A 26,489-nucleotide genomic window follows, 5' to 3' on the forward strand; every position below is an offset into this window, starting at 1 on the left:
GGCTTGTCTAGTTTTAGTAAAGTCCAGCCACGAGGAAGTTTGTGTGGAAGGTTGGTTTTGCAACTTTGAATAAGACACAATTATTACCTCCAACATCTGGCATTGTGCTGATCAGGCATATCTTAAGCAAGGTTATCATTGGTTATTCTGCTTTCTCTTAGCTAATCCCTATTTGCTAGGCCTCTGACCTCTTGACCAAACTCTGGACTTTGGGCCTGTACACAAATCCATATACCAGGTTATTACATAAACAATGGATTTTAACCCTTCAGTGGTACCCTCCTAAACTCCACCCACAAACCAAGAACTACTGACTTGAGATGCCAAAATGAGATCCTACTCACAAAAATGTTCAAAATATGATCACACATGCTCTGCTGGGCTCCCCATTAATGGGGTTGGATACACCCATGAACAGAACTAAATTAAGACATAGGTAAATAAGCATGTGCCCAAGTTTGCTTCTGTTCTTTAAAAAGTTCTGTTTCTTACTCTGCCAGTGGTCAAGAAAAGCTTGAAAATCCGGACCAATTGTATCTGATGCAGTGATGCCTGCCTAAATTTGCAGAGGGCCTCTGGCAGAGGCAGCTGAAGCTCACCTCGAATGCAGGGTAGATGTGCTCTGTATGGGGAGGCCAGGATGTGGTGCAGGGGTGGGATGAAGAGAAGCAGGGTTGGTGCTCTGCATTTTGAGTGAGGGGAGCTACTGAGACTCAGCAGGTAGGGGATGTTCCTACTTGATCCCCAGCCTGGACAACAGCTCTTTTTTTTTTAAATGAAAGCTGAGATTCTAGAGAACAAGATGGCAGTCTCAAAGTACTAGGTTGTCCACCCAGTGTGACCCTGCCCAATGGCTTAAGGGTAAATCAAATGCTTTTGTATAAATGGGTCTTGTGGATTAATTCAAGTTAGTGTTCAGATATCCTGTTGTGATAAAGACCATATTAATGCATGTAAATAACTTTAATTCAAATAACACCTTTTGGATGAGGGTGTCTCTCAGTTTATGGGTGCCTGAATAAACAGGATCTTACCAAAATAACTGTAAAATAATGAGAACATGTAGATTCTTTGGGTCATACAATGTTAATATTTTTGTTTAGTCAAACCCCTAATTAAATTATAAAAAAATAGAGAAGATATAAAGTACCACTGTTACATGTCTTTAGTGGTCATTGGCCATGCTTGGGCATTTGTGCTTGTGCTCACAAGAGGTGCTGTGGCAACAAGATGTCACAAAAAAAGGCAAAATGTCTCCTAGCAACAGGAAGCTTTAGGTAGAAAAGTTCCAAACTAGCTAGTGGGAAACAGCAAGCATAAACAACTGGGGACCCCCAAAGAGCAGAATTCCCCAAATCTGGGAATGATCGAACAACTGCTATGGTGAGTACCCTGGACACCAAGCTGTTGGAGAGGGAAGCCCATTGGCCTTCTGCCTGTGAATGACTTTTTGAAAACTAGCTTCACAGTGCTGGAGTCTTTGCTACTTTTTATGCAACTTTATTCTAACTTAAAAAAAAAAAGTAAAATATCATGTGGATTCCAACACTGACTGTTAATCCAAAATAGTCAACTCAGAGGAGACAGTATTATTTTCCTGTTTTGATCCCACTATTTAGAAAAAGCCATATTACTTGTATCCCTTTTCCAAGAACAGATTTAGTGAATAGGTTATTTTTAAGGGTAGGCAAGACCTTTTGCTTTTTTTTTTTTAAAGCTTTGGAGGACTTAACCTTGAATCTCTGATTCTAATAATATCACCAGTCACTTGGGAGCTATGAAAGAGACTGAGGAAATAAGGAGAGAGAAAGAGGAGGGAGAAGAAGAGAGCTGCTTTAATAATATAGGGCTAGATTTGTGTTCTTAAGCAGTACTCTGTATAAGGGGCAATCTGTAGCTGCACTTCCCCAGAATTGGAATGGGGACTTGTCTGTAGTGGGGGAAATGAATTGGGTTAGAAAACACATTAACACAATGTTCAACAAGCCTTTTCCCCTTACTGTGAACCAGGATAGTTGTGTTTAAAAACATTATCAGGTCATGGTTACATATTGGAGGACATATTGCACATCACTTCTGGTGCACGAGCTAAACAGGTTTGCATGTAGGACGTTTTACAATGTACCTATCTGCCTGCATGGCAGTAAAAGTGGATGAGAGTAGAATTGACATGGCATGGCATGTGCATGCTGGGTACACACAACTGCTGCTATTTTTATTTCATGATTACATCAGGAGAAACTGCCTTTAAGTAGATCCTTCTGCATGGGAGCTGAAGCCAGGAAAGCAATGTACTTGTTATATTTACATGCATATCACTGCTGCAGACTTGGCAGGTTGTCCCAGTGGTGTTGCCCCTTTGGGCTTTTGAGTAATTTATATTGGCTTTGTGCAGGGAAAGGAGGCTCTCTCTCTGTTACTGTGTGTTCTGTTTTGGACATTTGTTAATCCTTCTTTTCCAAAATTTCTCTCTCTCTCAAGTTCAACAGAGGAAAAAAAAAATCAAACTATACAAATCCTATGCATGTGTGTTACATTCTTTCTACCACTTCCACTCTGGGGCTGGTGAAATGCTGCATATCTGGGTTTGTGCATCTCTCCTAGACTGCATAGCTGGAGCCCTAGCCTCTCCCCTGCTCAAATATCTACACTGGTTCATTTTTTTTAAAATGAGCGTAAGTTTTGAGACTTACTAAAAGTAGAAAGACTTTTTTCCCCACCTGGGTCTGGAATTGTCCATCTTGCATGAATGTAAGCCCCAAATTAATCTCAAATATAACAGAATCAGCCCTAAATTTCTGAGGCAGAGACGGTCCTAAACTTCTGTGAAAAATTATATATAGGTTCTTAGAGGCTTTTCAATGAAGTAAATATGGACACAATTCTAGCACCAAGTTTGTGCTCCAAAAATGAAGGGAATCTAACTCAAAAAGACTAAATTTTCCCCATTAACTCACAAGCCAATTTACTCTAACAATATTTTTAGTTTCAGAGTAGCAGTTGTGTTAGTCTGTATCCACAAAAAGAACAGGAGTACTTGTGGCACCTTAGAGACTAACAAATTTATTAGAGCATAAGCTTTCATGGGCTACAGCCCACTTCATCAGATGGATAGAATGGAACATATAGTAAGATTATATATATGTCTATATAATATATATCTATCTTCCAATTTATGTGTGTGTGTGTGTGTGTGTGTGTGTGTGTGTGTGTGTGTATACATACATGTTTATATGGTAACTTCTGACTTATCTGTGTGTGTGTGTATATAAGTTGGAAGATTATAATAGATATTATATATATCGATATATATAATCTTCCAACTTATACACACACACACACACAGATAAGTCGGAAGATAGATATATATTATATATATCTATATATAATCTTACTATATGTTCCATTCTATGCATCTGATGAAGTGGACTGTAGCCCATGAAAGCTTATGCTCTACTAAATTTGTTAGTCTCTAAGGTGCCACAAGTACTCCAATATTTTTAGTATAACTATAATACACACTTAGGCCTGAAAAGGCAAACACCCATTTGCCTTTATTCATTTGAGTAAAATTAAACGTGTAAATATACTCAGAACTAGAGCCCAATTCAGTCTCCATGTGCTATAAATGCAGTGGTATGTTCTTAATGTTTGTAATGTAGCAGTGCAGTAAATAAGGGGAGCTGCTATTGGAGTGTAATCATTTACAGTTAAAGAGATACTGCCACGTAGTGAAGACAACTTTTAGTACTGGTGCTTAAAGCAAAGACACGATGCTATGAATGTAAATGAAAACGGGACACACCTCTCCCCTAGTTTATAACCAGTCTCTTGCAGTATTCGCAACCCAGACTTTGTAGCGTTATGGCATTGCACGAGAATCTGAAAGTGAAACTCACTAGTGGGGGGTGGGGAGTGAAACTAGCCCGTTAATTTTCCTTCCCGAGATGAGTGAAGGGCAGAAAAACAGCCGGTTTATAACCAAGAGATTTTAGTAACAATAAGAAAAGTCTGAAAAAATAGATGCGATCTTTAGTTTAACAGTCGCTCGGGGGAGTGCTAGCGGGGGGAGAAGGAACAGCTCGGGGCGTTAGGTTCTTACAGTGCTTCTTCCCTTCTGACAGAGCATCTTCCAGTCTGCTGCGAGGGCCGGAGAGGAACCCAGAGCGCATTAGGGCCCCGGGGAAAGGCGGCGCGGCAGGCAGGTACCCTGGTATACTTACTGGCTGCAGCTCACATACAGGCAGAGAGAGGCTGCTGGGGGCCCGGTGCCAGTGGGAGGCTCTGCGCTCGCTCAGCCGATCCCGGGACTGACTCCAGCATCACTTTAATGGGAAGTGGATGGCGATGGCAGCAGCCCAGCAAGTAAAGAAACCGCAAGCGTGGCTCTAGGCGCTGCTCCCGCCCCTGGATGCCCCCGCTCACACCTTCCACGCGCCAGGACCGAGCCGCTGCGGGAGAGCTGGGGCGGCTTTGCTGTGGGCTCCCCTGGGAGCTGCAGCCCCCGCTCCTCACCGCGGTGTGTGTTGCCGCCGCTGCTGCCGCCGCCGCCCCCGGACCCCCGCCCGCTCCCTCCCCGCCTGCCTCTGCCGGGCGGCTGGCAGCGCAGCAGCTGCTGAGGCTGGAAGTTTTCCTGGCAGCGCGGGGCTCCTCCGCCAGCCAGTCCCCAGCTCCCCGCCGCGCGCGGGAGAGGAGCCGCGGCCGCTGCTGAGGGCGAGGCAGGGGGAAGCGCCGCGCCCGGCCGCCTTCGCGCTCGGATTCCGCAGCCTGGCCGGAGCGGGAGGCAGCCGCCGGCCGGCCGGGGTCCCGGCATGCTGAAAGTCACCGTGCCCTCCTCGTCCTCCAGCGCCTCCGCCGCGGGCAGGGCGGGGGGCGCGGCGCCCGACTACTGGATCGACGGCTCCAACAAAGACACCCTGGCCCATTACTTCGAGCTGCAGTCGGAGCTGGGACGGTAAGGAACGGGCGGCTGCCGCCCTGGGCGAGGGGCATTTCCGGGGCATCCTCCGCTGCGCGGGGCGGCGGAGCCGGCGGCTTTGGCTTGTGGCCGCGCCTGGGGAGGGCAGGATCCCACGCGTGCAACCGGTGTCAGAGGCTGCGGGGACTTTTCCCTTGCGAGGTGGGGCTGGCTGCCCCCCCCCCCCAGCCCGCCTGCTGCATTTCCTTTGAGTGTGGTTCGTATTTAGAGTCTCTCCCCCGACCCCTCATGCTGGCTTCTTTCTATGAGGGGTACCTGAAACTGGAGGAGAGAGATGTGACAGCCAGGGAGACCGCCTCTTCCCCAGTGCTGTTGGCTCTATGGCAGTTCCCCTACATGTAGAGTATGCAGCATTTCCTAGATCCCCGCGTTTCCAGGGCTAGAGGGAGATGAAGACTTACGGGGGGGTTGGGTTTTTTGGCTGGGGAGGGGACAGTCAAGATGATGTTAGTGATGGTAAACTTTTTGTTTTTGTTTTTGCTGTTTAAGACCAGTGACATGGGAAATTAAACTTAAATACCAGCTTGCTTTAGTGGCTTTTCAGTAGTGAAGGGGAGAATGAATCACTTAAAACAGTTGCAAGTAGGATTATAAACTGACATGTTGATACAAAGAGAAACCCTGTATGGGAACAATTTAGCACTAATTATCTGGGAAGAGCCTAAACTATTAGGCTTCCCTGTACTGGTGTGTGTGTGTGTGGTGGGGGGCGGCGGAAGAGAATATATATTCCAAATACCATCTGGAGATCATGTCCTCATGGTGACCAGCATGTACAGCTATTGCCCTTCACCTGTGACGTGCCTACTTTGGTTTGACAGAGATGGCACCATAACTATTTTGAGAAGTAGACATTTCACCTTTTTGCTCACTGTAAGGTTTACAGTATTTAACACATTTCAGGGTTGCCTCTTTTGTACTAGGAAAGCTCAAGATGAGGCATTTACTGCTGTTGTCTATCAATTACAGTGTCTTGATGATGAATGCACCCTGATTTCAATAGCTGAAAAAGTTAAACTGTAAATGATGGTCCAAAGAGGTGTCAGTATTTTTGTGCTGGATGCATATCTGTCCATTTTGCAGGTGTGCACGCATGTTCAAACACAGAAAACAAATTCGGTTCAGAATGAAAGTCATGCAAGTCCTATGTTAAAAGGAAAATACCAGTTAATTTCTTAAGAAAAACACACTATTGGCCCAATCCTTTAAATGCTTAGCCATGTGAGTAACTTACATAAGTAGAGTTACCCACATAAGTGTTTGTAGAATCTGGGCTTAATACTGTGCAGAGTGACTGTTAAGAATTTCTGTGAATCGGCCACACTTATAAGTAAATTGACAGTCTAATTCTGAGTTTTTATACTAGACATGTTTGTATGAATTTGGGCACGCTGCTGCAGTCCTTACTCAGGCAAAGTTGCCATTGAAGTAATGAGCCACAGAGAACATGCAACAATGGGTGTTACCATATACACTGTAACAAGAGTGATCAGGTAAGGTTGTTTCATGTTCTCTGTGTATATAAAATCTCCGCACTGTATTTTTCACTGCATGCATCCGATGAAGTGAGCTGTAGCTCACGAAACAACCTTACCTGATCACTCTCGTTACAGTGTGTATGGTAACACCCATTGTTGCATGTTCTCTGTGTATATAAAATCTCCTGACTGTATTTTCCACTGCATGCATCCAATGAAGTGAGATCTAGTTCACAAAAGCTTATGCTCAAATAAATTTGTTAGTCTCTAAGGTGCCATAAGTATTCCTTTTTTATATCTGTGTAGAATTTTCTGTATCAGTATAGAATTATCAGCAGATGATATTGCATTTAGAAGTGGAAAATAAAAGAATTGATGTGATGCAGTAACATGTATAATAGGGATGGATGAGTTGTCATAAACTTTACAGAGTAGGAAGTAAAATGAGATCAACGATCTCGTAGTGAAAAATTTCACAGATGACAGCGCAGTTGCATCAGTTTATTCACAGAAGGACTTGTAATTACAATGTTTTTACCTGAAAGGAAAAGTAAATCCTTGAACTGACATGGTTGCGTGTTTAAAAAAAAAACAAAATCTTATTGGCTGTTGAGTATTTGGCTAACATTCCTCCCTTTTTGTCACTTATGATGATGATTGCACATACCATATAGATAATAACTTGAACCGAAAGGCCTTCATGAATGATATTCTATGCATTTGACTTTAACAATACAGCACTTGTTAATACTCTGTAGGTGGCAGAATTGGTGAGTTGTATATTTTCTGTATCTTGCCCAGTGTGTCTTTCAGCTGAGAGTTTGCATTTCACAATATCCTGAGAAAAGGTTTTGCAGCAATGTTAAACATAAAATACTACACTTGTAGTATCCCAGAAACGTAAAATCTTTTATGTTATGTACTATCAGGTACAGAGTTTATGCAATTGAGATTAGTATAAAGAGATTATTTGAAGAGGAGAGGTAAAATTATGTAACAAATGACTCCTTTGATACTCAATGCATTTTTTAAAAAAAGGCAATTTAAGTTGTGAACATATCTGCAGATATCATTTTTATTGGAATTGTATTGAATATAATTTATTTTGGTATGGCAAATTTTATGCACTCCGTATCTTGAATCAGAAAGTGACAGAAAAGTTTAATGTTTCTAATGTATTGATTGTTGGCAGAGCCAACAGCTCATACACAGTTTGACTATTAGGGAATATTTCTGGCTGGGTCTCTAGAGTTATTCCCTCATTGTCAAAAAATGACATCGGACTCTTCTGTGCACATGAACCATCATCAGAAACCTTCTGGGCTAACTTCTCATTTAAAGTATAGCCTCGCTAGTGTAATCCTCATCAAGGTCCTTATCCTGAGAGCTATTAAGCACCCAGAGTTCCCATTGTATTTCCAATGGGAATTGGGAAAGCACTGTGCACTCAGGCCCCAATCCACAAAGATACTTAGATGCTTAAACCCCAGACTTAGACACCTAAGTCCTGGTTTTTGCCTCCACTGTGATCCACAAAACTTGCACTGAATCCTGTAGGTGCCAAAATTCACTCAATGCCTATATTTTTTTAGAGTACACGTTTCTTAGGAGATTCAGTAGGTATGCTGAGAGGCTGCCTACCAGGTCAAATCCTAATCAAAATCTGGCCAGGATGGCAGTGGTGGTAGCCAGATTAGAACTTTTAGTCCAGTGGTTAGAACATTTGTCTAGGATGTGGGAGGCCCAGGTTCAATGCCCTTCCCTGCCTGAGCAGGGAGAAAGGATTTGAAAAGGGTCTCCTACCTCTCAGCTTAGTGGCTAGAGTCCTTACCTGTGGGATATGCTGATGTGGGGGCTCCCTCAATCTCTCCTGTACAAGCTGTTTCATTGAGGATAAATAATGAAAGTGTGATTGGAGCAAGGGGATTGGACTGTCTGTCTTCAACTTCTAAGGTGGGTGGCCAAACCACCGGTTTACAGAGTCTCTTTCTTGCTCATGTGCCCAATGACTGTTCCACTGAGCCCAGTGGTTAGGGAACTCACCTGGGAGGTGGGAGGCCATAGGTTTTGTTCCCCTGCTCCAATCACTTTCATTATTTATACCTAGTGGATCTGCTTCAAGAGAAGAGACTGAGGGAGCACCACATCAGAATATCCCATAGCTTAGCAGTTAGAGCACTCTTCTGAGAGGTAGAAGACCCCTGCTCAGATCCTTTCTTCCCCACTCTGGCAGAGAAGAGAATTATGGGAGATCCAGGTTCAATACTGGCAAATCTTTTAGCCCAGTGGTTAAAGCAATCAGGTGAGTGGGCATGGCACTGGTGCCGCTGTTTTGTGTGGAGTGAGGCAGCTGCCCAACTCACTACCACAAGAAGCTATGTAGGTGCTTAAGCTGCCTGACTCCAGGAGAGGGGTTCCAGTTTGGGGATCATCTGTGCAGAGAGAGATACCTCTGTGCAGCCCAGACTTAGCACTGTTCCTGTGGATTTTTTTTCCTAGGTGCCTAAAAATTAGGCATTGCAACACACAGTGCGGCAACGCCTAAATCTCTTTGTGTATCCAGGCCTCAATCCCTAATGACACAATGCAGGGTGAGCTCAAGTACTTGTGTGCTGTGAACCCACCATCTTTTAGTGATGCTGAGTGAGCCGTGCTAACATCTTATGTTAATAATCCTGTTCATGAAAGCTGTTATATAGCAGTAATTGAAAGGGAATTCTAAAGTCAGGTAACAGCACTTGTTTTAGCAGCATTATTGTTATAGAAATGGGTTAATTTTGCATATGTTTAGAAGGCAATAATACATTTTATTTGAAACTCTAAGCCAGTGCTGTCTGCTGTCATATCACCTTGCAGAACTTCATGTGACGACAACCTACAAAACAGCTTTGTAGTTCCTCTTCATAAATAGATCACCTACAGAGTTGCATGTCGTACAGACTGTGCTTTCTGTGCCCAGTTGAGAAGCTCAGTTTGTTTTGGGTGTTGTTAAACTATATGTATACCACTCAGGTTTTTTTGTTTTGTTTTTGACACAATCTTTGCTTGCTACAATGGTGGGTTATTCTGCAGTACACCCAAAAAAAAAAAAAAGAAAAAAGAAAAAACGCTTTTTGAGGTAGGCCAATCTTGATTGCCTTACTAATACAAGTAGTCCCATTAAGATTTCACAAATAGGGTGAGCAGGATTTTGGCCTTTATGGAGTTAATAACTGAGACTTTCATATTTTCAAGTTGGCTTCATAATCTAGACCTTTTAGCTCTGTAATTTGATCTTTGTATTAAAAGAACACTGTGGTCTCGATTCTAGTATTGAATGTATTAATTCATTGTTTTACACTGACTCATTGTTCAGTTATTTTTTGCCAGACAAGTCTCTTCCCCCCTCCTCCCAAATGCATATATTTTTGGAAAGTGCAAGTGTTGAACCAGAGTCTGTAACAATGAGCTCTGACAATGTAGTAGCTTTGGAGTTAGGCTACTCTGTCCCATCTGTCTCTAATTAACAAATTTCTACCCTGAGTTATGTCATGTATAAATAATTGAATACTTATCAAAGCAGCCTGAACAAGTACTTGAAAAGATTATTCTCTTCTGCCTCTTTAAGGCCTGGTCCTGCAAACACGAATTAATATGACGCTTGCTTTGAGTAGTTGTATTGAAGTTGCAGTAGAAAGCATTGTCCTGGTAGTATTTTCGGGATCTGGCTGTCTGCTCACAAGTGTTATTTCTATAAAAATAGGATAAATTAATATGCCATTTATGTAGGAACTTTCCACTTTCCACTAATTGAATTAAAGGTTAATTCAGAGCAAACTTGTACTGTAATGCCATAAAAGAAGAGAAATTTAAAAATCATTTACTTTCTTAGTAGAACTGCCTGTGGTTAAGGGATGCCAGATCGAATCCTTATGCATGTAGAACTCCTATTGAAGCTGCAGTAAAATAGAGAACTAACCGATGTGCAAGGAACGAAGGACTGGACCCTAATATCAATTAACAGAAAAAATGCGGTCACCACAGCAAAAAGGCATCAGAGATTGGCAATTCGGTACAGTAAGAATGTTTGGAAGTTCCCGAGCTGATGACTCAAGAAACATCCTTTATTAACCCTTTCAACCCTGTTTAAATCTCTTACTACCTGTATTTTCAGAAGAGTGTTATTGGTGGTACAAAGACTTGCATCTTCCTAATTCACTTTCAAATAAGACAATATTTTAGTATTGAGCATCCAAGTCCAAATGTCACAAGTCAAATTCCACGCTCAGTTACTTTGTGGAGCCCATTTAGCCTTCAACTTTAGTGGGGTGGCAGGGATGTGTAATTAAAGTCAGAAATGGCCTAATTCATTCATGCTTTTGAGCTTTAATCAAACATCAGTACAAAGATGTGTCTGGCCACTTCGAATTGCAAGAATATGAGTTTCCAAAGCAGCACAGAATTTGGTCCACTCTTTTTTTTCTTAATCGTAAAATTTGCTTGCTAATGCTTAAGGACTAGGAGAAATTCTGGTCTTCCTGAAGTCAGTGGCAAAACTCCTGTTGACTTCAATGTGGCCAGGATTTAATCTAATCTGTCATCTATGCCTTATTCAGGCAAGACTCTCCCTAGCTGGAATGAGGATTGCAGAATCTAAACCTAAATCTCTGAGACGGCTCAAGAAATGGGTAACTGAAAATAGAGCTTTTTCACTACTGCTTATTTGAGTCTGACCCTGATAGTACTGTGACTGAAGTATTATTACCATATCATGGTTAGAACGTAGTCTATGTGAAATGAGTTTGCTGATTCAGTCTACAGTAATTCCCAGTGGACAAAGGTGTCCACACAACAATTGTTAACTTTGTTGGCTTCCTCAATGTTTGTTTTCTCTGCTAAGCCTGCCATGTTTCTCCAGGAATGGCCTAAAGCTCATCAGTGGGGCAGTGTGCAGAAGCTGCTCCTACATGCTCTGTAGGAAAATAGAGGAGTTCAGTTTTCAGTGCAGTCAATGATACCTTTCATGGGACCTAAATTCATCTTATAACATATAATTTGTTTATACTGTAATGTGAGCAAAGTTTTTCAAACCAAACAAAATAGACTACTGATTGGGACATGCAGATACTTATTTTCAATTACAGATGCATTGAAAGATGTGCTACCTGGGGAATAAACACAAAATGGATTTGTTTTTTAGAGGTTATCAGGTCCAGTTCTATTACCATGCATACTTTAGAAAAGTAATGCATACATCCTGAACAATATTTTTATTTTGTGTGCAAGATGTCTGTCATTTGCCCTATATATAGTTGTAAACTAGACAGGATATATAGGGGGGATGGGGTTTAAACACTCTCAAATCAAGAATTAGGGTTTCTGAATGGGCAGTGACAGAATATACTGTGTTTCCAGAGTATTACATTGTATTTGCATACTGACCCCTTATTAGTTAATATGCAGAATGTCTTGTACTGTGAACCAAGTGAACCTTTCAATTTCTTTTGTAGAATAAGTGCTGGAGGTGGTTTGAAATGGTTGCTGTAGGTGGATCTTTCTGTATAATTTTCACAGCTTGTTTGTGTTTATGGAAGGACTGTTAAAATGGAGAATGTTACTCTCCAGAGAACAGTTTATATTTATTATTTCTATGGCATTATTTGTTCCAACAGCTATCCATCTTTGTGGTGGCTTTTTGGTTTTAAAAAAATATCTAGAAAATTTGTATTTGTCACATGAAAAATTAATACTTACCCTTGAGGTAAAAATTCTTAGAAATACTGCAGATGTGTCTGGGCTTCAGAAACTGAAAATAATGGAGTTGTATCAGTTACTTTAGGATGTGAGAGAGATGTTTGAGAAGCTATGAGGAATTCTGCAAAAGCACTATAATCTGCAGTCCAGAACTAAGAAAGCAGTTTGTTTAACTCATCGCAGAAAACCTATATGAGAAATAGAATACATGTATTTCAAGTGTTGCCAGAAATTTTTCTCCAAATGGGACTTTATTATAACAACCTTAAATTATTGTTTAGATGGGCCAGTGCTTGCCCTAAGTTTGATGGAGCCCTGTATGGTACAAAAGAGATGTACAAGGCCCATCCAGTTATCTCCATGGCTGTGACTAGGCCTATGATGTGTGAATAACCCGGGCTGGAGGTGACTGCATGAGGTAGTATAGGTAGATGGCTACCAGTGATAGATGTCTTAATGCCTGCTGCTTGTTGGCATAGAAAATGATCATATCAAAAAAAAAAAAAAAAAAACAACCAAACAACCCACCCCCAACTATAAGTGGTGGCCCTTGTGAAATAATAATACTCAGCACTTCAATAGCACTTGTCATCTGTAGATCTCAAAATCCTTGGTAGAGGAGGGTAATGGTCCCCAACAGATGAGTTGGGAGACAGCGTGGAGAAGTTAAGGGAGTTGGCCATGGTAATCTAAGGGCCAAATCTGGAAGACCAAAGTAGGCCGCCTCCTCTCCCAGCCTGGTGTACTATCCATTGGACTGTTCTGCCTCCCTAATGGTGAACTATCTCTCATTGGTATCCAGCTGGATACCAGTCACTAATGTAGCCTTGTAAAGAGAGAGTTTCTCACGCTAACCTTTCCGTTGAACAAAGATGCAAAGACATGCATGTGTATTAAGCTGTGTGTGTACAGCACCTATCAGCATTAGGAGTTAAGTACATACACTGAGAAGAAAATATACTTCATTGTATCTACCTGTGTTGTGTCATAACAATGTAGCAGAATTTAAACCATGTAATTTTGCACAGCTGCTACAGATTTAAAGTTATATCTATTCACTGTATTAAGGGCCTAATTCTGGCACTTTTGTTCATGTTAAGTAATCCCTCACTTTCTGAGAAGCACCATTGATTTCAAGGAGGCTACTTGTGGAATAAGGAATACTCAACTGGAGTAAGGTAGCAGATTTTGCCCATCCCCTCCCTTGAGTAGTGGTCCTGTCTCTCATTCATGGCGTGTCAGATATTATATACTTAGAAAATAAAAATGACAAGCTTGGCAAATAGCATTTCCCAGGGAATTAATGACTGGCCAAAGGTTAATGATCCTCAGCTTTTGCCTTGTGCTATCAACTTCCCCAGCCAGTCATTAATTCCCAGGAAATGCTTGTTCATTTAATTGTTATTGCTTAGAAACTAAAAGCTCTGTTCCAGCATCTTTTTCTTTTTAAAATACTATCTGGAATCAGACCCCAGGACTCTGTGAAATTCTCTGAAGCATATGGTATATAGAGTATGGAAACTTTTTGGGTGATGGGGGAGTGTTGTCTTTTGTGGTCTCTTCATTTTGCCCTCTTATTTCTCCATCATTGCCACCAAAGGCCTTTTCTGGGTGACTGTTCCTTTTGATGAAGGAGAGCTGGATGAAGCTCTTTCCAGAGACCACCAGCACCACTTTTCAGCCTTGAGAAGTTGGTTCAAGAATGGCGAGAAAAAGGTGCTTCTCCCTTCTCCAGCTCAAGAGGGAGAGTCACTACCCATAGAACGTTCCCAGGTCTTTCTGTGCCAGGAAGTGAGATTGGTTTTCAAATTAGGCCCACATCTCCTGTAATGAGGCTGTAGGGTGGATTGTTGCATAGTACATTACAGTACAGAATTCTGTCCAAGCTGGCCCACCAGCTGGAAGAATGTTCCAGGGCAAGGTAAACAAGGTAGAACTTACCCAGGTTACCCCATGGAGGGGTGGGATAATGGAGAATTATCCTGGTGTGTCCTGGACAGCACAGAGAACTTGTGGTTTGTGGGTGTTCTTGTTTTTTAATTATTGTAACTGAGTTTCTGAGGTCTACAAAGTCCAAACCTAATGTAATTTCCCTTTTAGTATTAAGATTTTTTGTGATCAGGAAAAGCAGGTTTTGACCACATTATAAAAGATATTCGCCTATCTTAAGAACTGTCAGCACATTGAAAGAGTAAGATCACTGTTGGAAATAGGACATGGAAGCCTGTTGTTGTTTTAAGTCCAAAACAACATTTATCAAATGCTCTAAGTTCCAATTAAATACATTTGATTATATATCCACACATTTGTGTTTTGGTATGTCATTACTTTTAAAATGGGAAGGTACATTCACCTAATGATTTTAGAATTAAATTTATGAAAACAACATGAATATGTATAAAAAGATATAGAGGATATCACTAAGTGTGTTATGGTTATTGCCATACATCTGTTCATTAGTGTAAAGGTCTATTAGCTTTTTATTCTACACTAAAATAAATAAATAAATAAAAAAAATCTTTCTGAGACTAGCTTTCTGAAGTCAACAAAGTTTTTGGCTTTAGTTCACTTTCTGGTTTTCTGAAAAATGAAAGAATTGTAACTGCTGAGGGACCAAGCAGAGCATTGCAAACAATGTAAATGTCCCCTTTGAACTTCCTCTGCAAGGGATAGTGGAGAGAAATGATAAGCACAGATCACAGAACTGTATCATCATTTTTTTTTATATGAATTCTAAATGCAAATAAGGAGTTGTCTGAGCAGCTCTTCCAGTATTTTGTTTGACAGTTTAGGTTATGTACTGTCCATAAACCACATAAGCAACTGCCATTGCCAATCAATAGGCGTTGTGCACTGGATGAAGAGACTAATGTTAATTCTTAAATGGATTATTTTAAAAGCTTGTAAAATGTTCTGTCCTTTATAACTAGATAATTAGGTTATGTAGCTTTTTTCATGGGCAGAATACTTTATTATTTAATGTTTAAACATTACCTACATATCAGAAATGACAGTCCCTGCCCCAAATAGTTTACAGCCTGAACGGTAAGGTCTAACAGGTGGATGAGACCTCAGGAGGTAGCGGGGGAGTGCAGGATACTAAAATAGGGTATTTTAGCACAGATGAGTTGTACATGTGTGTGCTTGCACTCTCATTTATATATTTTTATCTATCTATAGTCTCAACTCATGAATAGTGTTAGTTTTTGGAAAGTTTGGGTTAAATAGGATTTTTTTGGGGGGAATTTAACGTTCTTGAACAAGAAATCAGATGTCTATTTGAAAGACTTATTGGTCATCAGAAGATAAGTATGGTGCTAAATTTGGTCATGGAACTGATTGCAGGACTTGAAATGCATAACACGCTTAATATAAGGCTATGCAGAACAGAGTGCCAAGCTCCCTGATAGATAACTAATAAAACACGATTCCTTAGCACAAAGGCCTGAAGGGTGTCGGTGTTTGCCAAAGCCACAGGGCTCTGATCCTGGACTTGCATATGAAATCACAGCTAGAGAGAGGCCCTTCTGCTATCAAAGCACATTGGGTAAAGAGAGGGGAGAATTGGTTCACTAGCTGACTGTTAGAAATGGTCAACATTTTTTTGTACTTCTGAAAATGATGTGAAACTCTAAGTTGTTGGGGGTGACTTTTAAAGGCTAGTTAAAATGTTTTTAAAAATAGAGATTCTGGACAGTGTTTCTGAGAAACATTCAGCATTTTTCAGCCAGGACTGATTATATTGAAATGGGGTTTAAAAAACCCATAATTTGCTGTTACTCCTTACAAAAGTGGGAAATTACTGGAGTGCAGGTCCTAAATAAGCCTGTAGACAGTTCACCTGCACATAATTCAAATTGCAGATCTTTTAGTTGTTCAGACTTTTTCTCCAGTACTGATGAAGGGCCAAATTAGGCAGCTGTGCAATGTATGGAATTTTTATTAATTTCAAGGGAGGATTGGAGACCAACATTCTATGTGATTTCTGTGCACAACTGCTGGATTGAAGCCCCTGATTCCAAAGACCTAATCCTCATTTATCTGAAAAATCTTTGTCTCCTCTTTGCGTTTATATATCTCAATCTGCTTTTTATATGTTCTAATTAATTTGGTCTCCAAACACCATTGTCCCTGATTTACAGATGAGCAAATTAAGTTACAGGAAGCTTAAGGGCTGGATCATACCTCTCTGATTTCTTCGTGCACATATCTCCTCCTGCCAATGCAGAAGGTGAAGCATACCATGTCCATGACATTCTTTTTCTGCTCCTAGCACCTGTGGAGGCAGGCCCTTTTGCAGTCATGAATCCTCTGCTATAATGATGTGTTTTGTAGGTTAACATAATGTAAAGCAACTGTCAGGAAGGACTGAAGGACAGATTTTCATCCAGACCTCAACTCAATCTCTGTTTTTCAATTTTTGTTTTTTTTGTGTGTGTGGTGTGTTTTTTTTTTTTTTCAGGTACAATTCTGTGCTTGCACTGAACAGTGGGCATTAATATTAATGGTTGGAATATCTAACTGCCTTTTTTGTGGGTGAAAGCGGGTATACTAATATATGTGAGTGCAATTTGCTATGATTACAAAATTCAGCTTTCTGTCCCCCAAAATCTAAGTGTTTTGTCTTCTGAAGGGACAAAAGAAAATCATCTTCAGAAATGTATAAGTTGATTAGGCTCTCTTGTGAAATGGTACTGTTTTGCTTTGTTTACTGTAACAAAACAGTCTGATTTTTCTTGGGTTCCTCTGACACCTTCATCTCTCCCTGTTGTCAACCTCTTGTTGATGTGTGGTGGAGTGTGTACAAACCCGCACTGGCCAGGCAAGGGTTAACAAACTGCTATGGGCTCACGCAGTTCTGCCCAACTACACCTGCCAGGCATGTCAGGCCTGGAAGAAGGGCCTGAAAAGGTGAAACTCAGCTCAGTTAGCAGTAGCCCTGGGAGGAGACCAGACCTTCAGTCCTCCTCTCCCAGAGGAGAGTGTAGCTGAGAACAGAGACTGCTTGCACAACTGCTGCCTATTTGAGCCCCCTCAGTGAAAGGTTTGTTGGCCTCCGAATGATTACGATTATTTTGTAACTCTTATTAGTGACTTACTGGGGGGAGGGGGCTGCTGAACTAGAACATACCCTGCCAGAGGCCACTTGAAGGAAGGGAGGTGTGTGAGAGTGAGTCGTCAGCCCCCGCCTCCACTTGTGGACCTCCGATAACCCTGAAAGGGATAGACTCAAGTGGGACTTGGCTGAAGGGCTGAATCTCCCATGCCTGGACCTGTGTTGATGACTGTTTGGACCCTGAGGTCTGGAGGCTGGATTAGTGCATGGCCCTGTCACAACCCAAGGGCACGGGAAACAAAGTCTGTGACAAATAGTTTATTAAATTCAAGGCCAGTTAGCCTTTTTGTGCGTGTGCGTGAGTCAATATATGTGTGACCCTTCTGCCTGTCAGAGTTGGCAGCAACAAGGGCCGGGTTCAATATCTAGTGGATTCATTCCAATAACACAATGCAAACCGGCTCGAGCCCCCACCCAGTGACCTGGGACAAATATATACCACCCCCACTGGGCTCCTCCAAGAGGCAATACTTCCCCTCTCGCAAGCACATAGTCTGAGTGTAGCAAAAAGCCTTTTAATAACAGAGAAACAGTGTGGCATTATGTTGGGGAAACACCACCAACAGGATTCGTAACACAACCCATGAGCAAAAAACCCACCCCAAGCAAATTGGGGCATGCCCTTTCCCTTTGGTTCTTTAGTCCAGCAACCCCAAATCACCCAAACTCCCAAAAGTCAAATGACCCAAAAGTCTCTGTCCCCGGTCAGGGCAGCCCCAGAGTTCGAAAGTTTATCTGCAGAGCTTTATCTCCCAACCTGGGTGGAGAGAGGTAAGGGGCACCTTACATGATCTGAAGCTGACCACCCCACAGCTCCATGGGCCTTCGCTGCGCTCCGCCAGCCGTCCCACAAACTGCTCCACAATATATCTTCAGGCTCCCCCACTACTTAACACAATGCTTAGTGATTTCAGCTCTTAGTCAGTTCAGCTCTTTGGTGAATTCAGCTTGTAGTAGGGGAGCCTCAGTGCTGGTGCACCATTAGCCCAAAGTGAGCTCAGCAGCCTGTAACGAGACTCCTAATGGAATCAAAATTAGCTCTGATATTCCACAGTGGAGAGAGGAGAAAGTGCAATTAGCATGTAAGGCCCTCACCCAAGGGCCCATGCCACCAAGTATTAATACTTATCCCCAGCCTCTCTCAATTCACAGATTTTTGGAACCATGACCCTTGCCTAGCGAGTGCTACTTAGTTGATGGTGAGTCCCTCCATATAACAAAAGGCCAAGTACAGTTCCAAGCACAGTTCCCATAATCAGGGTAATAACAATTTATTCTTCCTGCCCCAATAACAGAGACACTGGGGATCCCACAGCAACCAAAGTGACCATTTGGGCAGCTATGGCCTCATTCTAGGGGGGGTGGGTGTGCCTATGCAAATGAGATCGGTCCCTGAAGTTCTTTTCCACAACTTGCCACACCTCACCACCAGATGTCAGGGTGGAGCTCATCCTGACACTGCTTACATCTGTTTTCATCCCATTTTGGTATATACTAATACACACACATCATTGTCTTTAATCTTTTCTAAGGGAAGTCTGTCCAAACTGAAATTTGAACTAACCAGCTGTGTGCACTCTCATTACAACTTTGCCGTGGCTTATGTGAATCTTCCAAATGAGACTCTTCGTGTTTATTAAGTTACTTGAGGAGACTTTAAACAAAACTTAGAAGAAAATAACTCTTACTGCCAGTTAAAGAAAAACAGACACATATAGGCTATAGTGTCCATACTTCTCACATTTTAAGTTGTCTCCATTAGTGTACTGTGCACTGAGTACTTAAGAAGAATGCATTTTATTAAAATTAGACCTTATCTTCATGGAAATGAGGCTTTTCCTAACCAAGTGAAATGATTCTTGGTTTGCTGGATGTTTGTAGCTTTTCTTGAACATGTTTTGAGTGCTATAGCCTCGTTCCTATTTATTCTTGAGATTTTTAAGTCTTTCCTTTGAAAATAGTGATATACCTGGATTTGAACTTGGGGTATGGATCAGACCTCATATCTTAGCCTGATCTCTGTTAAGGGTCTGCAAGAGGACTGTGCCAGGCCTGCAGCCTGCCTTGATGGGCAAACAAGCCCTGTTACAGAGCCAAATCTGGAAACTCCAGGATGTTCAGATTCTCTGATTTATACCAACATCCACAGGCATGCAAAATTACACAGTAAATTTAGTGCTTAAAATGAAATGTCCTTCACCAACAAAAATATCAGAAGTTATACTAACAGCTTAGAGAATGCAGCTGTAAAGTTTCTCTGTTAACAGGGCAACTATTAAAACTATAATTGTATGCAATATTAGAATGAGCAAGTCTATGCAAAAAACAGACTTAACTTCACCCAAACCAAAGACCTAATGCTTAGTATTGTCAGGGCAAAGCTCAGGGTATGTTTACACAGCAGTGTAAACCTGATCTCAAGGTAAGCCCCCCTCACTCCTCTTGCATCCACACTGCAGTTGCCCTAATCCAGGGCTTGAAACCAGGATCCCAGGACCCTGCAGGGCTGGATGGTCCGAGCTTGGGTCAAGCCGGAACACAGTGTCCGAGCCCTATTGCTTTGCAGGGTAGACATGGCACCAGTTTACTTGAGTCCAAGAAATTAGCTGGAGGAATGCCAGAGTTCCTTGGGGCAACTTCCTTAGTCCTCTCTATGCTAACAATCTGCAATGCACTCTATTGCAAACGGAAGCCACCCCCCTTTGCGAATGACAGGTTAGTGTTAACCCATTGTCTTCTGATCACCAATCTGCAAGCACAGTATCAGAGAGCTTCCAGGGTCTGAAATGGACATCGATCTGATCAAGCCTTTTGCAAAGTGAGCTGCTTCTTGGCCACTAGAGCACAGCCAGATTTTGGTGAATCTGTGGCGTGAGGCCAGTAGAACTGTGGATTTCAGCAAAAGCACCAGAAATACTGGCAGATAGCTAAAAAGCTGGAAACTCTGCAGAGTTTCTGGACAGGTAATCAGTGCAGTAAGTGAATTAAGAGGCTAAAGAGTGAATACAGGAAGACAAGGGATAAGAATTGCACGTCGGGCAACTTGCCAACGACATGCCCCTTTTATGATAACTTTGACCGGGTCTGGGCACTGCGCCCAGCACAGAGCCAACCGTGTTTCATGACGACCTGGTGAGGCAGGATGGTGCCCTGCCGTCCACCAGAAAGCAGCATGGGACTGGTTGAAGCCAACAGCAGGCTCCCAGCCAGGATCATGAAGTGACTTTTTTAATTAAACCAGTCCCAGAGCCGGGTGTGGATCAGGATCAACAGCAGATTCCCATTCCCTACTTGGAAGAGCTGTTTGCCGCCAAGGAACAGGCTGCAGCCAAGCCTGCTGAGAACTCCATGGGGACAGAAGCCTCCCCGGAGCTGGGTAAGTGTCTGATTTAAATTTACTGTTTATTATTACATTAACGGGAGGGATTTCTGCTTTAAGAAGCAATGCAAAAATGGTGATCACTGTTTAGTCACTAATGGCGGATTGCATCATGGCATCTAGGCAGCCCTCCTCTTCCGATTTGCTACGGTCATTCTTGTTTTCCTGTCATTAATTAGAAATTTGCCACTATGCAGTCACTCTTCCTGGGTCTGTGCAGCTTCCTGTAAACAGTGAACTGTGTGTGTTTGGGAAACAGTATTCTGTATTCCCAAGCCAAGTCCATTTCTGTCAGAGGTAAGCCTGGTGGGGCGGATACTGGAGTGGAATCATGTTGCAGATTTCAGAGAGTTTTGCATACAGCAAGTAACAGGGAAAGCCATGTGTTTAATTGATACTCTCATGTTAGGCTGCTCTCTGGCTACCCAGCTCTGAAGGCAGTGCAGAAGTAAGGGTGGTATGGTAATGGGACCCGCGAGATCCCAGTCCTGCTGCAGGGCTCTACCCCCTACTTTTTTTTTTGTCTGCCCCATTTTTCTGGCCTCCTTCCCTCGGATTTGCACCCCAGGTGGCTGCCCCGCTTGCCCTGTCCTGGTTAATATCCTGATGGATACAATTGTGTCGAGAATTTTTAAGAAAAACACACTTCAGACCAAAAAATAGAGATTTTTTTTTCATAACTGGCCCAGCAAGCTCAGAGGTGCTGGGGCTATGAAGTGCCAGGCCCTGGCACAGATTAAGCACTGAGTCCATTCCCCTCCGGGATATGCTATTCGGTCACTGTTCGTTTGAATACTTCTGCTGCATACACTGCAAGTTTTCCTCCAGCAGTTTGGAATAACATCTCTCTCTGCCACTAGGGCACCACAAGAACAGTTATGTTTTTAAAAATATGAAAGGCCCGATATGACAGAAAAATCTGTTTGCAGCAAGGGCTCTAGACACACCCACCTCTCCTCCATATGGCAATTAGTTATGAACTTTTTATGAAGCAGAGTAAAGGTTTTAATTTTAAATTTACCATTGCCTTTGCACTTCTTTAACTATGATTAACAAAGCTGTATCAAGAGACAGTGTGAGGACTGACACATCCCCTTCACAATGTGTGTAGGTTCACTTTAGAACTGTTATATTTTTTGTCCTTGAATTCCACAGTTATTAATTCTGTGCTCCTCCACAGAGCTATTTTAAACAATAACACCCTGTTTCTTGTCCTGTTTCAGGACTCTCAGCCCATCCTGCCTGCTGTTCTTCAGGAACTCGATCTCTGGCCCAACGTACTCACGGACCATTCCAAAATGAAGCGCTTCTGTGATGAAGTTATAATCAATGTTCTTGAGAGGGCAGACCAGCAGGTCCAGTACCAGAAGAAGAAGAAGAAGGATAAAAGACTGAAACAACAGCATGCTGAGAGGCAGGAGGAAAGGCTAAGGCATGCTGCCCAGGGGGAGGACAGGGTAAACAGTTACTGGAACAGGAGCGGCAGCTAAGTGGGGAGGACAGAGCCCAACAGAGAAAACTGTTCCAGAAAGTCCTGTCTATAATGGCTACAAGAATATTGGTCCCTGCTGCCTCTCCCATGCCATGGCATGATGCCCCTGCAACATACCCTCAGCCCAGGAGTAGCTTAGACAATTCCCTGTTGGGGCGGCCCCTGTATTCAGGACTCATTAGTTGCTGGGCAGGACAATTAAACACCGTGCAGCCTTCCTTTTTCCACCCCTCTCCAGTGTAAACCTCACTTGGGGGCAGGAGAGTGGAGTGGAAGAGTAAATGAGTAAAGAAGAGAAAGGCGAGCTTGAGGCCAGGGGACATCCAGCAATAGGCGGATTGTGCTGGTTATGAACTATTTCCTGCCCTTTCTGTTTGGATGTATGGTTTTGTAATGGCAGCTGGCCTGCCCAAGACTGTGATGCACTGATAGCAATAAGCTTTCTTGAAAACAGAACATGTCTGTTTATTTGTAATCTGTGCATCACATCATACAATTATGATTTGAGATAATAAAGCTAAAAACATGTTAAGGAGTAACTAAGCATTACAAAGCAAACAGTATTCCTCTAGTTATCTAGGTACAGCTCTTCAGTAAATTCCATCTGTACAGCCATTGTGCTGCCCCCACCCTACAAACAAATTCATTTTTCATCATGTCATTCTGACTTGCATTCCATGGCAGTCAAGACCACCCCTCCCAGGTACTGCCCCCTGTCCAAAATGATCCGTTGCTCTGTGTTCTCTCTCTCTCTCCTCCCCACAGCATATTCATGCATAGCCCAGTGGAAGAGGGAGAATAGTACCTGTGAGTCCCTAATGTGAACACACAAAGCATCTCTTACTTCTCCTGCCTCGGTGCAATCAGCTCCTTCAGTGGTAGCTGCACTTTCTGGCTGGGAGTGCTGACCCAGCATCCCCTCGCTGTCATAGGGCCATTTGGGGGAATGGCTCACGTCTGGCTTCACACAGGGTGTGAAGAGCACAGCAAGCCACAGTAGTGCGGACAGCATTAATTACACTGGCATCCAAACAGGTCCGTAGACACCTCCAACGAGATTGGCCGTGTGCACAAAAAATTTCTTCTGTGCAAATTTTTGAAGCAGAGTTCAAATTTGTGCGCCATGAGGCAAATGCGCCCAAGCGAGTAAAATGCGTATACATTATCCCTTTTCCCCCCCTTGCCAGCTAGTAGAATCTGGAAGTGTGGATAGATGGCGGGCGAACAATGTCAATGATATTTCGGCCTGGCTCCGATGTAGTATTTCATTTTTTGAGCGCCCGGTGTTTCGCCATGTGTGTGGGGTTTAGGATCTGTGTGCGCGCGCATACATACACAGCTTAAAGGGAACAGTGATCAAGAGTAGCTCCACTGTATGTCAGTTGAATAACACTTGTGCAAGTAAGAACAGAATTGGGGCCATTGTTTAGAACTTAATAACCTTATGTCACCTTCCAGTAACCATGCAGTAAAATTTATACGAATTACTAGATTGAGTCAATGTGAATTGGAAAAGCAATGTTGCAAAACACTTTACCAAACTAGCCTTTATTTCTCCTTCCCCTTCTTTTCATAAAAAGAAAACCAGTTTCCATCATAATAAGGAAAAAGGTAAAGTCTTTCTTGTATTTACATTAAAATCCTTTGTTCCTTGTTTTGTTCTGAAGCAGGTGTAATTGGAATGAAATCAGGTTAAAAAGGCATTTTATTTAGTACTGAAAGAAGCTTTGTATAGAGCTTGTTTGACTAGCTGCATTGTATAAAAAGAATCCTCTTACATCTCCAAAGAATTATTTATTCCAAATTGCAGATCAGCCACTTAGTCTCCTCTTTATCATCTGTGGAATTATATCTTTTGTGACCAGTTTGAAGCCTCTGCTTGGGTAGATATAAAATGGAAACAATAGCCCCTGTTGCTATAATGCCACTTTTCAGCTGTGTAGAGCTGCAGCATCTAATCTAGGTAGTGTTTACAACATCCGGAAAACTATCCAAATTAGAAAATGTAGCCATCACATTCCTATGTTTGACTTCAGACAAGATAAAATACCTTTAGTGGCAGAAATAATCATAATAGGCATATTTCCTAACAGAAGATGGAGGTATAATTAGAGCTGGCCAAATGGTTTATTGTAAACAAATTATCCAACAAATCCTAATCTCAAGACTGTAGGTGGGTACGTGGGGTGGCTACCTGCTCATGCCGCCACAGCTATATTCTATTTTTAGTGTCCTACCTCAATGAGAGCTGATGCAGGTATATCTCCTCAAGCTGGAATTTACCTCCCCCGCTCGAAGTATAGACATACCGCAGGATCTATATGACTGCATTCATTATTTGTAAATACTTGCCAGATAGCTTGGTCAAATAAGTTTTAGCCTTTGGGTGGCTCTTGAACTGTTGTTTGTAGTGAGTGATTGGTCACCTACAATGCCTTATATTATTTTTTCTCCCTTATTGGATGATAAGTTTTAAAACAGGAAAATAACAAGTAGCAAATGATTAGCGCACACGTGTTCATATGTAGTATGATGAACAGCTGTTCCCCCTCAGGTACTCCTGAAAACAAAAACCTGTTTATGCAAATGGTCACAATTAGTGAACGAGTAGAACTGAGTGAAAATCAGAATTTCCATGCCATTGTATAGTCCAGTATTTCAGCTTTTGTCTTCATCTGAAATCAAGATGTGAACCTTTTTCAACTGCTCTGACATTTTTAAAATTCAAATGAAATGTTTCAACATTCCTGAATCAAAATATTTCATTTTGAGTCAGTTCAACATTAAACTACATCTGCCTATGTTCCATGGTGCCTTATGGGAGTTGTAGTTTGGATGCCTCTTTACCCCATTCTCCCCTTTGGGCTCGGTTCTATTCAAACCATGGGAGTAAATGACTACGTGAGATGAAAGGCAGTGAAGAATTGGGCCCTATGTTTGACAGATGCTCCATGTGTGGGATTTAAAAGTATAATTAAGGAGTACATGGTTTTTCATCTCTGTTGTTACTTTTGGGGCGGTGAGTGCTTCTATCTCTATGTACCATTAAACTTGTATTTCTAATTAGTTCCCAAAACTGGAAGGGGGAGTTGGTGGAATGCTATCTACCATTCTTTGCTGAAATCTAGTCCATTCTTCCCACCAGCATTAAACACTGCATGTCAGGTTTCTATTGGCTTTCTGACCTGCATAGCAATGATACTCTTGTTTGTCACTCAGCATACAAAGACGGGATACCTCATTTTCTGTGTCTGGAGCAAAGGAAAAAAGCTCCACAGTTCTATAGGACTTAGAGCCACATGTCCCTAAAAGAGAGGACCAAACATAGTGCTGGTGTAAGCAGTCATTGGAATAGTTCTGCTCTATGCAAGGTCTGAATATGAACAAGAGACTGTAGCAAAAAGGCAAAACAATTCTCCAAAATATGCTCCCTGTGGTCCCCGAGGAGCTTCCTCTGTGTACTCAGACCATCAAAACATGGTCTGTCTTGCCAGAAGTGCATCAGTCTTCCTGTTGCAGTGTTTCTAGTTTGTTTTGATATTAGTGTTTGAAGTAAGTGTCTTTGGTTTGTTTGCTTGCTCTCTCTTAACCATTTTTATTGATTTTTCAGTATCTGTCTGTGGTGGTGTTAGCAGATTCAATACTAAGGATTCCTTGATATCATCAATGCTTCAGTCTTTATTTTTCCAGTGCATCCTTATCTAGAATTCAAACTGAAATCTTCTTTGACTGCCTGGTATTTTGTGCAGCACTGTATCTTCAGGATCTGACTAGTACAAAGGTTGTCTAAAATTGTCACTGTTTCTTTAGGTAGTGCATATGCAGTACTGGATTTAAAATTTTGTCAGAATAAGTCCATTTTTTTGTGGTATAATAGAAACATTTAAGTTTGCACTTTCATTAAGCAGAAAATCTGTAGTGTCTGGGAGAATTCCGTTCCGAGGGGATTTTATTGGTGGCATCTTATGAGTTTTCCACCTCTGATTTCTGGCCAGTTCTGTCCAATCGTTTGAAAATTTCCCAGAAGCATTTCTAGTTATGCTGTAAAATGTCGTGTGTGCGTATATGGGCTACATGCTGGAAGTTGGGGTGGACCTGGCTATCCTGAACAACTTACCAATTAAATCTTTCTAAAATACCTCATCTTCATTTGTTCAGTAGATGCCAAACTTTTCACAGAACAATGATTTTTAGAATTATTAGGGGCAGATTCTCTAGTAGTGCTGAAAGCTAGTAGATGTGCAGGAGATCTCTCAGCCTGAGGAAAGCAGACAGTGGTGGATTGGCTGCCTCTTGTACCAGCTGTTCCCCCA

General features: G+C 42.1%; 1 protein-coding gene across 2 annotated transcripts in view; it reads left to right on the forward strand.

The window, feature by feature from the left end:
• The first annotated feature begins 4,221 nt into the window (after positions 1-4,221).
• The window catches only part of CAMK4 (calcium/calmodulin dependent protein kinase IV), a 301,585-nt gene continuing 279,317 nt past the window's right edge, over positions 4,222-26,489 (forward strand). The window contains exon 1 of one of the 2 annotated variants that reach the window (XM_048849796.2): positions 4,222-4,954. In XM_048849796.2, coding sequence (XP_048705753.2) covers positions 4,812-4,954 — 143 coding nt within the window. In that variant the 5' untranslated portion in view covers positions 4,222-4,811. The remainder of the gene's footprint in view (positions 4,955-26,489) is intronic. The other variant, XM_075128605.1, reaches the window with a different exon arrangement.

Source organism: Caretta caretta, chromosome 5 (genome assembly GCF_965140235.1).
Source record: "Caretta caretta isolate rCarCar2 chromosome 5, rCarCar1.hap1, whole genome shotgun sequence".
NCBI classification, from domain to species: Eukaryota; Metazoa; Chordata; order Testudines; family Cheloniidae; genus Caretta; species Caretta caretta.